Below are 14,230 nucleotides of genomic sequence, written 5' to 3' on the forward strand. Positions count from 1 at the left end.
AGAAACTGCAGAAGCTGGTGACTGAGTTTGGTAAAGTGCGTGAAAGAAGAAAGGTAAGAGTAAATGTGATTAAGAGTAAGGTTATTAGGTACAGTAGGGTTGAGGGTCAAGTCAATTGGGAGGTAAGTTTGAATGGAGAAAAAGTGGAGGAAGTAAAGTGTTTTAGATATCTGGGAGTGGATCTGGCAGCCGATGGAACCATGGAAGCAGAAGTGGATCATAGGGTGGGGGAGGGGGCAATAAATCCTGGGAGCCTTGAAGAATGTGTGGAAGTCGAGAACATTATCTCAGAAAGCAAAAATGGGTATGTTTGAAGGAATAGTGGTTCCAACTATGTTATATTGTTGCGAGGCGTGGCTATGATAGAGTTGATAGAGATGCTCTGTGGAAGGTACTAAGAATATATGGTGTGGGAGGCAAGTTGTTAGAAGCAGTGAAAAGTTTTTATCGAGGATGTAATGCATGTGTACGTGTAGGAAGAGAGGAAAGTGATTGGTTCTCAGTGAATGTAGGTTTGGGGCAGAGGTGTGTGATGTCTCCATGGTTGTTTAATTTGTTTATGGATGGGTTGTTAGGGAGGTAAATGCAAGAGTTTTGGAAAGAGGGGAAAGTATGAAGTCTGTTGGGGATGAGAGAGCTTGGGAAGTGAGTCAGTTGTTGTTCGCTGATGATACAGCGCTGGTAGCTGATTCATGTGAGAAACTGCAGAAGCTGGTGACTGAGTTTGGTAAAGTGCGTGAAAGAAGAAAGTTAAGAGTAAATGTGATTAAGAGTAAGGTTATTAGGTACAGTAGGGTTGAGGGTCAAGTCAATTGGGAGGTAAGTTTGAATGGAGAAAAAGTGGAGGAAGTAAAGTGTTTTAGATATCTGGGAGTGGATCTGGCAGCCGATGGAACCATGGAAGCAGAAGTTTGGTCACACTCAGTCTCTAATTGTTGTGTGTAATGCACCAAAACCACAGCTCCCTATCCACATCCAGGCCCCACAGACCATTCCGTGGTTTACCTCAGACACTTCACATGCCCTGGGTCAGTCCACTGACAGCACGTTGACCCCAGTGTACCACATCGTTCCAATGCAATATATTCCTTCCACGTCTCTTACCCTCCTGTATCTTCAGGCCCCATTGCACAAAATCTTTTTCATTCCATTCTTCCACCTCCAATTGGGTCTCCTGCTTCTCCTTGTTCCCTTCACCTCTGACATACATATCCTCTTTGTCAATCTCTCCTCACTCATTCCCTCCATATATCCAAACCATTTCAACACATCCTCTTCTGCTCTCTCCACCACACTCATTTTATTTCCATACATCTCTTATCCTTTCATTACTTAATCAAACCACCTTACACCACATACTACACTCAAAGATTTCATTTCCAATACATTCACCCTCCTCCGTACAACCATATCAATAGCCCATGCCTCACAACCATATAACATTGTTGGAACTACTATTCCTTCAAACACCCATATTTGTTCTTTGAGATAATATTCTACCCTTCCACACATTCCTCATCGCTCCAAAGACCTTTGCCCCCTCCCCCACCCTGTGACTCGCTTCCAAAAACTTTTATTGCAAGTAAAATCAAGCTAACTGGTCTGTATTGTTTAAATATTAGCTTAGATCCTCCTCTCTGTATCAGCACTACAAAGGTCAATTTGTGAAAGTCAGCAACTTTGATTTTATTCAGACTTTGCTTTAATAATAACATCACTGGTTTTGTTACTGCTGCTTTTGTCTTTTTGAGGAATATGGCTAAGATTCAATCTAGTGCAGGAGCTGAATTTTCTCTGACCTAATCAACTGCTTTAATTATACTGTCTTATATTTCAATATCTAAGGGCATTTTTGTGATACTGGTTAAGCAGTTCATCTTCAAATTTCTTACATTTTGAGCTGACTAAATCAGTGATTTATAATGTTCAATCAACAGCCTGCACATTTTCTTAGGAGTCATTTTGTATCTATCTCCCACCTGAAATGGTCCTAGAGTAAAGAAAGAATAAAGGATCAGGAGCAATATTAGGATGAAGAAAAAATGAGAATAAGATATAAATGACAAGAGGAGGAATTAAGAAACAGAAGCAGAGAGGACCTCACAATGTAGTTCCTAGAAAAAGAATGTATGAGTGAAATACAAGAGTACATTTTGCTTGAGTACAAAACAGTGACCCTCACTACAAAATGGTTATAGCATAGCTTACATATTCAGCATTTAACCTTGGTCTTAAACCCTGACAAGGACATATAACCATAAAATCTGTTTATTGCACCCTTTAACACTCATGCACAAACCTACTAAGCCTCACTCCCAAAGCTTACACAAGTCTTCATTACAGAACAAACATGCTAAAGATGAACATATGAAAGACTATATATCCTGTAAAAAAGATGGACATGAAACCTCAATCTAATGTTTTGTACCCTCTCACAAGGCACAGAAGACACATAACTGAGATTTGTATACATTATGTAGACTATTTTGGCACTGGAGCACTTTACATGGACAGAAGGTCAAAAAGACAATTGAATTAAAGGTTAACCTGAAGGAAACTGAAACAAACATGAAAACTTAAAAATACATAGGTGTATGTAAATTGATCAGGCAAGAGAGACTAATTGAGTAACTATGGAAATTTACAACTGGACATTTAAAACAGACAACGTAATACTGACCGAAGCCCTGGGAAGCATCGACCATACTGTAACTCATCAGTATGAGGAGGCACATGGGGAAGACGTCGCTTGTATATGTCATTTAACATAGGCAGTGTTGGTGGTGGAGGGTGATCAACATATGGGTGTTCATATAATCCTTCACCAAAATAACAATCAAAACGATCATAATGGTCAAAATCACCCTGAAAATTAGTATCTGATTAAAGACTGAGACAGCGCATACAATCATAATTTCAAGACACTTTATATCTAAGAACTATCTTCAATGCCAAATAAATATAGCCTAATTCCTCGCTTTGACCTATATACCATCCTTTCAACTATTCTGTAATGTATTTTGTCCTCTATCTTCTCTGCTCTCCACACATCACCATTTCCTGACAGATTTTGATTGTCCTCCCAAACTCTATCTACCCTTCATCAACTTCCAGAGGTATTCATCCCACTTTCTTGTAACTCTATCTCCAAAAACTGTGTATATCAATACAGTGCTGCAAAATACCAAGGAAGCCTCTGTATAGAGCCTCCATCTCAACCTCACATTGTGCTGATTTGAATTCTCTCTACTTTTAATTCAACTCTGAAGACTGTTTCAAACTATCAATCCTCAACTTTCCTAGCTTTATCCTTTTTGTCTCAATCTACTCAGCCCAAAGTCTGATCTAATTTTGCATTCCTCAGCCCACAGTTTCTTCAAAAAACTGAAAATAAATAAATACTGACCTTGTACATTAACCTTTCAACACCCACACAGTTTTCCCTTTACTATACACTCAAGGTTTTTGTACCCTTAAAGAAGACTTTTTGTCCTCATGAAATGAAAGATAAAAAGCATAAAAGTAAGTTTAGCTTTGTAATGCTCATTAAAGCACTACTGCTTCACTGTTATTGTATACAGGAAAGGACAGTGTTACTTTCGTGTATGTCTTGAATTTTGCTTTGATTCCTTCATCACTATGATTAATTCATAAACTTCACTAGTAACTTTATAAGTTACAGTTATATAGATGATAAACATATGTCAGTAGGAACTGACAAATTTTGTAATATAAAAAAATTGCACATTTTCCTCCGGGAATACTCAACAAACATATGCTTCTGTAGTTTGAATACTCACCTTTATCTCCTTTGCCTTTGTACAATGGCACTATGCAGGCATTCTGCCAATCCTCAGGCACTTCACCATGGTTCATCGTCCGCAAATCTTTCACTACCTCTTCTCTATCAAACCATTCTCCCTGACCCTCTCACTCCCCACACCAACCTGACCAAAACACCCTATATCTGCCACTCTGTCATCAAAAACATTCAACAAACCTTCAAAATACTCACTCAATCTCCTCACTTCATCACTACCTATTATTACCTCCCCACTTACCCCCTCCACTGATGTTCCCATTTGTTCTCTTGTCTTATGCACATTATTTACTTCCTTCTAAAACATCTCTTTATGCTCCCTAAAAATTAATGACACTCTCTCGCCCCAACTCTCATTTGCTCTCTTTTTCAAACCTTTCTTTCGACCTCCTACCACTTTCTTTTATACATCTCCCAGTCATTTGCACTACTTCCCAGCATGTATCATCCAAATGCCTCTCTTTTCTCTTTCACTAATAGCCTTACTTCTTCATCCCACTACCACTCGCTACCCTTTCTAATCTGCTCACTAATGGCCTTACTTCTTCATCCCACCACTCACTACCCTTTCTAATCTGCCCATCTCCAAACTTTCTCATGCTACATGCATCTTTTGCACCAGCTATCACTATTTCCCTAAATACATCCCATTCCTCACCCACTCCCCTCATGTCATTTGCTCTCACCTTTTGCCATTTTAAATTCAATCTCTCCTAGTACTTCCTAACACAAATCTCCTTTCCAAGCTCACTTACGCTCACCACTTTCTTCTCCCTAACATTTTCTCTTCTTTTTTGAAAACCTCTGCAAATCTTCACCTTCGCCTCCACAAGATAGTGATCAGACATCCCTCCAGCTGCCCCTCTCAGCTTATCAACATCCAATAGACCCTCTTTTACACGCCTTTCAATTAACATGTAATCCAATAATGCCCTTTGACCATCTCTCCAACTCACATATATACACTTATGTGTATCTCCCTTTTTAAACCAGGTACAGGTACACCACCAATATTCTGGCACTCTTGGTTCCAACGCCTTGCCGGATTAACCATTTTGCCAGACCAACCGTGGTCACACAATAATAATTCATCAACACACCTCTAACCCACTAATTATACATCTCCAATGTGTCTAACGTATACCATGGACAGCTAGAAATTCAAATTAAACAAATATTAAATGTTTGAGCACCCTAAGATGGTGAGTCTGTCCTTAAATTGTTTGAATCCTGTGGGATCTTCGTCTTCTGCTGTTAGTGTTTTCCTTGGTGTCCATCGCCAGAATAATGCAGTTTTGTCTGCATTATACATCTGCTCAGGACTGAGTGCTCGTCAGCAACAAGTTTTGCAAATTCGTCCACATACTTGGCAGCCCCTTCGTGGTTTGCAGACCGCTTTTCTCCACACACTTTATTCATGGAAATTCCATGACGCTTCTTAAATCTTTAAAGGCATCCTTCACTATAGTCACGCTCATGTTGTAATTTAAATTTTTCATGGAACAACTAAGCCTGGTCCATTATCATGCTACCTGACAAGTCTACTCCATCACTCTGAAGCTGTCGAAACCACTCCATCATCATTCGACCAAGCTCAGTATTCTTACCATCTTTCATGGTTTTTCTAATCATAATTTGCTTCTTGGAATCGGTGTCTGCATAGAAATTCAATATTTTCTCCCTTTGCTTCTTTTCATCATGAACAGTTGATGAAACAATACCATAGATGTCGCACAGCCTATGCACCGAAACACCAAGGTCCATTTTTTCAACAGTTCTACTTTACCATGGATCGATATGGACTGGTGTTTATGTTTGACACCACAACTGATGCTCTCATATGTCTTAGAAGCCATAACTATGGTTAAATCTAAGCAAAATAAGCAACGAATCTACAGAATTGTGGTATCACCAACAACAAATGCAGTGTAAAGAATGTAGATAAGCGCGCCCTACACACAACACCATCTGTGGTCACCCAGTAAACTAGTCTGGTGGCTGTGGTAATTTCAAGTTCCTCACATAATTCTGTCCGGACTAAATGAGGTGCCAAACCATCAGCTGCTAGAAAATTGGTGGTGTACCTGTATTCCCATTCATCAGTCTTTTTTTTAACACACAAATCCACAAGCTCTTCATCATTTCCATTCACAACACTGAATGCCCGATGTACACTAATTATACCCTCAACTGCCACATTCTTATCTTCGCATTTAAATCACCCATCACTATAACCCAGTCTCATGCATCAAAGCTGCTAACACACTCACTCAGCTGCTCCCAAAACATTTGCTTCTCATGATCTTTTTTCTCATGACCTGGTGCATAGGCACCAATAATCACCCATCTCTCTCCATCCACTTTCAATTTTACCCACATCAATCTACAGTTTACTTCTTACACTCTATCACATACTCCCACAACTCCTGCTTCAGGAGTAGTGCTACTCCTTCCTTAGCTCTTGTCCTCTCACCAACCCCTGACTTTACTCCCAAGACTTTCCCAAACCACTATTCCTCTTTACCCTAAAGCTTCGTTTCACTCAGATCCACAACATCCAGGTTTCTTTCCTCAAACATACTACCCATCTCTCCTTTCTTCTCATCTTGGTTACATCTGCACACATTCAGACCACCCCATTCTGAGTCTTCAAGGAGAATGAGCAATCCCCAATTGACTCCTTCTTCTGTTTCTCTTCTTAGAAATTTAAATACTAGGAGGGGGTTTCCAGCCCCCTATTCTCACTCCGTTTAGTTGCCTTCTGCAACACGTGGCGAATATGTGGGAAGTATTCTTTCTCCCCTATTCTTGTGGATATATTCCTTCTAATCTTTTGTTTGGTATCTCACCCTTTTTTTAATCCCCCCCCCTCTCTATTCTCTCTCTAGTGAATCAATTACCTTTCTTCTGCTCCTTTATTTCCCTTGTTTGTTTACAAATCCAGGCCCTAAAACTATCACATACTAGCCCTATGACCCATAGGGTGGTTGCTCACCCTGAATTATTTATTTGTGTTTATTTTACATATCCCTAGGAATAGGGGAGAAAGAATACTTCCCACACATTCCCCAAGTGTCATAGAAGGCGACTAAAGGGGACAGGAGCGGGGGGCTACAAACCCTCCCCTCCTTGTAATTTAACTTCTAAAAGGGGAAACAGAAGGAGTCACGCAGGGAGTGCTCATCCTCCTCAAAGGCTCAGATTGGGGTGTCTAAATGTGTATGGATGTAACCTAGATGAGAAAAAAGGAGAGATAGGTAGTATGTTTGAGGAAAGGAACCTGGATATTTTGGGTCTGAGTGAAACAATGCTCAAGGGTAAAGGGGAAGAGTGGTTTGGGAATATTTTGGGAGTAAAGTCAGGGGTTGGTGAGAGGACAAGAGAAAAGGAAGGAGTAGCAGTACTCCTGAAACAGGAGTGGTGGTAGTACATGATAGAGTTTAAGAAAGTAAACTCTAGATTGTTATGGGTAAACTGAAAGTGGATGGAGAGAGATGGGTGATTATTGGTGCATATGCACCTGGGCATGAGAAGAAAGATCATGAGAGGCAAGTGTTTTGGGAGTAGCTGAGTGATTGTGTTATTAGTTTTGATGCACGAGACCGGGTTATACTGATGGGTGATTTGAATGCAAAGGTGAGTAATGTGGCAGTTGAGGGAAAAATTGGTGTACATGAGGTGTTCAGTGTTGTCAATGGAAATGGTGAAGAGCATGTAGATCTGTGTGCTGAAAAAGGACGAGTGATTGAGAATACCTGGTTTAAAAAGAGAGATATACGTAAGTATATGTATGTAAGTAGGAGAGATGGCCAGAGTGCATTATTGGATTACGTGTTAATTGAGAGGCGCATGAAAGGGATGTCTGATCATTATCTTGGGGAGGCGAAGGTGAAGATTTGTAGAGGTTTACAGAAAAGAAGAGAGAACGTTGGGGTGAAAAGAGTGGTGAGAGTCAGTGAGCTTGGGAAGGAGATTTGTGTGAGGAAGTACTCGGAGAGACTGAGTGCAGAATGGAAAAAGGTGAGAGCAAAGGAAGTAAGGGGAGTAGGGGAGGAATGGGGTGTATTTAGGGAAGCAGTGATGGCTTGTGTAAAAGATGCTTGTAGCATGAGAAGTGTGGGAGGTGAGCAGATTAGAAAGGGTAGTGAGGGGTGGGATGAAGAAGTAAGATTATTAGTAAAAGAGAAGAGAGAGGCATTTGGACGATTTTTGCAGGGAAATAGCGCAAATGACTGGGAGAAGTATAAAAGAAAGCGGCAGGTCATGAGAAAGGTGCAAGGGGTGGAAAAGAGGGCAAATGAGAATTGGGGTGAGAGAGTATCATTAAATTTTAGGGAGAATAAAAAGATGTTTTGGAAGGAGGTAAATAAAGTGTGTAAAAGAAGAGAACAAATGGAAACATCGGTGAAGGGGGCTAATGGGGAGGTAATAACAAGTAGTGGTGACGTGAGATGGAGTGAGTATTTTGAAGGATTGTTGAATGTGTCTGATGATAGAGTGGCAGATATAAGGGGTTTAGGTCGAGGTGGTGTGCGAAGTGAGAGGGTTAGGGAGAATGATTTGGTAAACAGAGAAGTAGTAGTAAAAGCTTTGCGGAAGATGAAAGCCGGCAAGGCGGTGGGTTTGGATGGTACCGCAGTGGAATATATCAAAATAAGGGAGTAACTGTGTTGTTGACTGGTTGGTAAGGATATTCTGTGTATGTATGGGCTCATGGTGAGGTGCCTCACGATTGGTGGAATGCATGCATAGTGACACTGTACAAAGGCAAAGGGGATAAATGTGAGTGTTCAAATTGCACAGGTATAGATTTATTGAGTATTACTGCGAAATCATATGAGAGGATATTGATTGAGAGGGTGAAGGCATGTACAGAACATCAGATTGGGGAAGAGCAGTGTGGTTCCAGAAGTGGTAGAGGATGTGTGGATCAGGTGTTTGCTTTGAAGAATGTATGTGAGAAATACTTAAAAAACAAATGGATTTGTATGTAGCATTTATGGATCTGGAGAAGACATATGATAAATTTGCTCTGTAAAAGGTATTAAGAATATATGCTGTGGGAGGCAAGTTGCTAGAAACAGTGAAAAGTTTATATCGAGGATGTAAGGCATGTGTACGAGTAGGAAGAGAAGAAAGTGACTGGTTCTCAGTGAATGTTGGTATGTGGCAGGGGTGTGTAATATCTCCATGGTTGTTTAATTTGTTTATGGATGAAGTTGTTAAGGAGGTAAATGCAAGAGTTTTGGAGAAGGGCAAGTATGGAGTCTGTTGTGGATGAGAGGGCTTGGGAAGTGAGTCAGTTGTTGTTCGCTGATGATACAGCTCTGGTGGCTGATTCGGGTGAGAAACTGCAGAAGCTGGTGACTGAGTTTGGTAAAGTGTGTGAAAGAAAAAAGGTGAGAGTAAATGTGAATAAGAGCAAGGTTATTAGGTACGGTAGGGCTGAAGGACAAGTCAATTGGGAGATAAGTTTGAATGGAGAAAAACTGGAGGAAGTAAAGTGTTTTAGATATCTGAGAGTGGATTTGGCAGCGGATGGAACCATGGAAGCAGAAGTGAGTCACAGGGTGGGGGAGGGGTTGAAAGTTCTGGGAGTGTTGAAAAATGTGTGGAAGGCGAGAACATTATCTCGGAAAGCAAAAATGGGTAAGTTTGAAGGAACAGTGGTTCCAACAATGTTTTATGGTTGTGAGGCGTGGGCTATAGATAGGGTTGTGCGGAGGAAGGTGGATGTGTTTGATCGAGTAAGTAATGAAAGGTTAAGAGAGATGTGTGGTAATAAAAAGAGTGTGGATAAGAGAGCAGAAGAGGGTGTTTTGAAAATGGTTTGGTCACATGGAGAGAATAAACGGGGAAAGATTGACAAAGAGGATATATGTGTCAGAGTTGGAGGGAACGAGAAGTGGGAGACCAAATCACAGGTGGAAGGATGGAGTGAAAAAGATTTTGAGTGATCAGGGCCTGAACATGCAGGAGGGTGAAAGGTGTGTAAGGAATATAGTGAATTGGAACGATGTGGTATACTGGGGTTGACGTGCTGTCAATGGATTGAACCAGGGCATGTGAAGCATCTGGGGAAAACCATGGAAAGTTTTGTGGGGCATGGATGTGGAAAGGGGGCTGTGGTTTCAATGCATTATACATGACAGCTAGAGACTGAATGTGAATGAATGTGGCCTTTGTTGTCTTTTCCTTAAAGTGCTACCTTGCACGCATGCAGGGGGAGGGGGTTGTCATTTCATGTGAGGCAGGGTGGCAATGGGAATGATTGAAGGCAGCAAGTATAAATTATGTCCATGTGTATATATGTATATGTCTGTGTATGTATATATATGTATACGTTGAAATGTATAGGTATGTATATGAGCATGTGTGGATGTGTATGTATATACATGTGTATGTGGGTGGGTTGGGCCATTTTTTCGTCTGTTTCCTTGCGGTACCTAGCTAATTCAAAAGACAGTGACAAAGTATAATAAAAAAAAATAATGATTATACATTTCTTCTTTCCAAATGGTTATTCAAATATATTCATCATGCCTGTTTTCCTGACAGCTTCTCATTTTTTTTTTTTTTTTTTGCTTTGTCGCTGTCTCCCGCGTTTGCGAGGTAACGCAAGGAAACAGACGAAAGAAATGGTCCAACCCACCCCTATACACATGTATATACATACGTCCACACACGCAAATATACATACCTACACAGCTTTCCATGGTTTACCCCAGATGCTTCACATGCCCTGATTCAATCCACTGACAGCACGTCAACCCCGGTATACCACATCGATCCAATTCACTCTATTCCTTGCCCTCCTTTCACCCTCCTGCATGTTCAGGCCCCGATCACTCAAAATCTTTTTCACTCCATCTTTCCACCTCCAATTTGGTCTCCCACTTCTCCTCGTTCCCTCCACCTCCGACACATATATCCTCTTGGTCAATCTTTCCTCACTCATTCTCTCCATGTGCCCAAACCATTTCAAAACACCCTCTTCTGCTCTCTCAACCACGCTCTTTTTATTTCCACACATCTCTCTTACCCTTACATTACTTACTCGATCAAACCACCTCACACCACACATTGTCCTCAAACATCTCATTTCCAGCACATCCACCCTCCTGCGCACAACTCTATCCATAGCCCACGCCTCGCAACCATACAACATTGTTGGAACCACTATTCCTACAAACATACCCATTTTTGCTTTCCGAGATAATGTTCTCGACTTCCACACATTCATCAAGGCTCCCAGAATTTTCGCCCCCTCCCCCACCCTATGATCCACTTCCGCTTCCATGGTTCCATCCGCTGCCAGATCCACTCCCAGATATCTAAAACACTTTACTTCCTCCAGTTTTGCTCCATTCAAACTTACCTCCCAATTGACTTGACCCTCAACCCTACTGTACCTAATAACCTTGCTCTTATTCACATTTACTCTTAACTTTCTTCTTTCACACACTTTACCAAACTCAGTCACCAGCTTCTGCAGTTTCTCACATGATTACAAAAAAATAAATGAACCTGATTTAGATACTTATGTCTTGGTCCTGCATGCTACAGGCATCAAGTGTATGACTTGTTTCCAGTAGTGTTGCCAATGGGTATTCTTTCTCACTTGGATTAATGCTTCACTCAACTTTAGGAAAAATTATGTAAAAACAGTCCACACTATTCCTTTTTCTTTTTTCTCTCCTCTCACTTTGCTTTGCAGACCCAGGAACAGGAATATTTCACCCCTGGGCAGTATCCCCAGGTCAGTTTACTATGCTGACACTCACTCTACAGTGAAATAAATTCTTTTTCCTCTTTTCTTCAAAAAAAGCACTCATTTCAGAAATTCAACGAAATATGCTAAAGTGTAACCAGACCAACCCAGCCACATCAGGAATTTTGCAAAGGTTTCACACACCATGAGATGACTTTTTTTGCAGTTCACTCCCACAATAGTGCTCCCTCCCTATCCTATTCCGAGATATGGATTCCTTTTTGAATATGTTTGTTAGTAATGTAATGGCCAAGGAGTAAAAAATGAGCAGGACTGCATTCCTACATGGTTGATGAAATTCAAATTAAGCAAATGTAAACTAATGAGGAAGGGACAAAGTAAAAGAAAGCCTCACTATGATTATCATCTAGAAGGATATATAAGCTTAATGATCATGTGCATGTGTGAGAAAGACTTGTGCAACTACAACAATGAAGACACTAAGCATTTACTACTCAACTACCCTTTGCCACAAGAGAATGCAGGAACAGGGGTGAAAATGCCTCCTATGGACAGATTACCTCCATGGAAGAGAAAAAAAAATGCATGTTGGAGGAACCTTCTTGATATCAAATGGATTGAGGTGACCAGCAGAGTGCCACAGGTTCTGTTCTTTGACCATTACTCATCTTGATCCATGTAAATGACTTGCTAGAATGATGCAAAGGTCATGAGGGAAGTGAATATCAAGCAAGACTGAATCAACTTACAAGGGGACCTAAAATACCTCCAAAGTTGCTCAGCTATGTGCTGATGAAATTCTACCAAAGTAAATGTAAAGAAATGAGAATGGGACAAAATGAAAGATGGCCTCACTATGATTATTCTCTAATCTATCTATTGATCTATATCTCTGATGCCCATTCCCTTCAGGAGCTCTCATCAAGGGAATGGCAATAGAGTCTTCACTCATCCTTGTCCTTACATGCATCCCTTATGAACACCATTCTATGCAATCTTCCTCTATTCCTCTCACTCCAGTACTCTCTCACTGTTTCTCATGTCACAGACGGTTTTTCTGTCATACTAACCCCTTTAATTTTACTATCATACACTTGCCTTGTAATTTTTCCACATGCCCAAACCACCTCATAGTATTACATTTTACCAATTCTGCCACTCAACAATTCATTCCCTTTGCATTCCCTGCCATACTACATCTCTCATACATCCCCTCATTTGTTTCTTCATTCCCTCTCATCATACCACACACTCCTGTCATGTGGTTCATTTCCAGTCTGGTTTCTTGACCTCTGTGATTCATTCCATGTCCATGTTTCAACTACAGAGGTCAGGGATTGAAGGACTATGGCATCTCTTAATCTTTTCTTCACTTCCCTACTTACACCTCTAGCCTTCATTACTCTATTAAAGGACCCAGTGATTCTTCTACCCTCTACTACTCTCTCCCTTATCTCTCCTTTATCACCCAGCTTACCTAAAATAACTCCCATGTACATAAATTCTCTCACTGTTTCCTGTCTTTTTTCCCCATCATTTATAACACAGTTTAGTATACTTTCTTCTTTCACTCTACAGGGCTTTGCAAAATCTATACTTTCACTATCATTCCTTTCAAACACAATAAATTTACATTTACTTGCATCAATCGTCAATGCCTACACTTACACACATCATAAAAAAATCAAAACCTGCAACTCCACTAACAGCAAACAAAACACTATCATCCACAAACAAGCTCATCACTAGCCACCATACCTCGCCACCACACTTCATCTCTACACACCTTTTCCCCAGTTTTGCTTTCATCTCTCATATCACTCTATCTGCATGTATAATAAAACCCTTACATCATGTCCACATGAATACCAAACTTTTGCTTAACTCTCGACACTTACACATGCATTTGCACCTCAATAGAAGGCTTTCACACCATCCGAAAGTTTCATTTTCATTGGAGGCTCCAGTCACGGATAAAACTCCACATCAAGGTCAGAACTTAAATCAAATTTAAAGAGTTTAATTTAATGAAGGGAAAAAGAGCAGAAAAGGAAAAGTATTTATAAATTTTGGAGAAAGTGAAAAACCTCTCTAAAAATATGCTAGGTGATAGTTATTGGGAAAAACAAGAGAATGTAGAGTTCCAATGCTTTGAGGTGTACGTGAAAGAAACAGTTATTAAAAATGGCCACACAGTAATCATGTGACACAGTTGCTTGCCAAGCATTGCATGCATTGCATGGTCTAGCTAGTAGTGGGGGTACACAAGAAGCCAGCTCTCAGAAGCAAAAACCTAAGTAATACTTATAGAAGTAGGAAAGTGAACCAACATTGAAGCATAGGGCAAGGGAGTCAAGTCTTAAAGTTAGCCTGGGAGAGTTTATAAGCAGACCGCTTTTGACTCAACTCTGTTAAGTTAGGATGCAGAGCCAGAATAATCCAAGATGTCTTGGGTAAGACTAAAAGTGGATGGAGAGATGGGTGATTATTGGTGCTTATGCACCTGGTCATGAAAAGAAAGATCATGAGAGGCAAGTGTTTTGGGAGCAGCTGAGTGGGTGAGTCACCAGCTTTGGTGCACAAGATCAGGTATTAGTGATGGGTCATTTAACTACAAAGGTGGCAGTTAAGGGTATAATTCGTGTACATAGGGTATTCAGTGTTGTGAATGGAAATGG

At 40.6% G+C, this 14,230-nt stretch overlaps 1 protein-coding gene across 7 annotated transcripts in view; it reads right to left on the minus strand.

Moving 5' to 3' along the window:
- The window catches only part of LOC139753121 (RNA-binding protein lark-like), a 61,498-nt gene that overhangs the window by 14,722 nt on the left and 32,546 nt on the right, over positions 1-14,230 (minus strand). For all 7 annotated transcript variants that reach the window (XM_071669220.1, XM_071669223.1, XM_071669222.1 and 4 more), the window contains one exon: positions 2,681-2,865. In XM_071669220.1, coding sequence (XP_071525321.1) covers positions 2,681-2,865 — 185 coding nt within the window. The remainder of the gene's footprint in view (positions 1-2,680; positions 2,866-14,230) is intronic.

This window comes from Panulirus ornatus, chromosome 14 (assembly GCF_036320965.1).
Source record: "Panulirus ornatus isolate Po-2019 chromosome 14, ASM3632096v1, whole genome shotgun sequence".
Classification (NCBI taxonomy): Eukaryota; Metazoa; Arthropoda; class Malacostraca; order Decapoda; family Palinuridae; genus Panulirus; species Panulirus ornatus.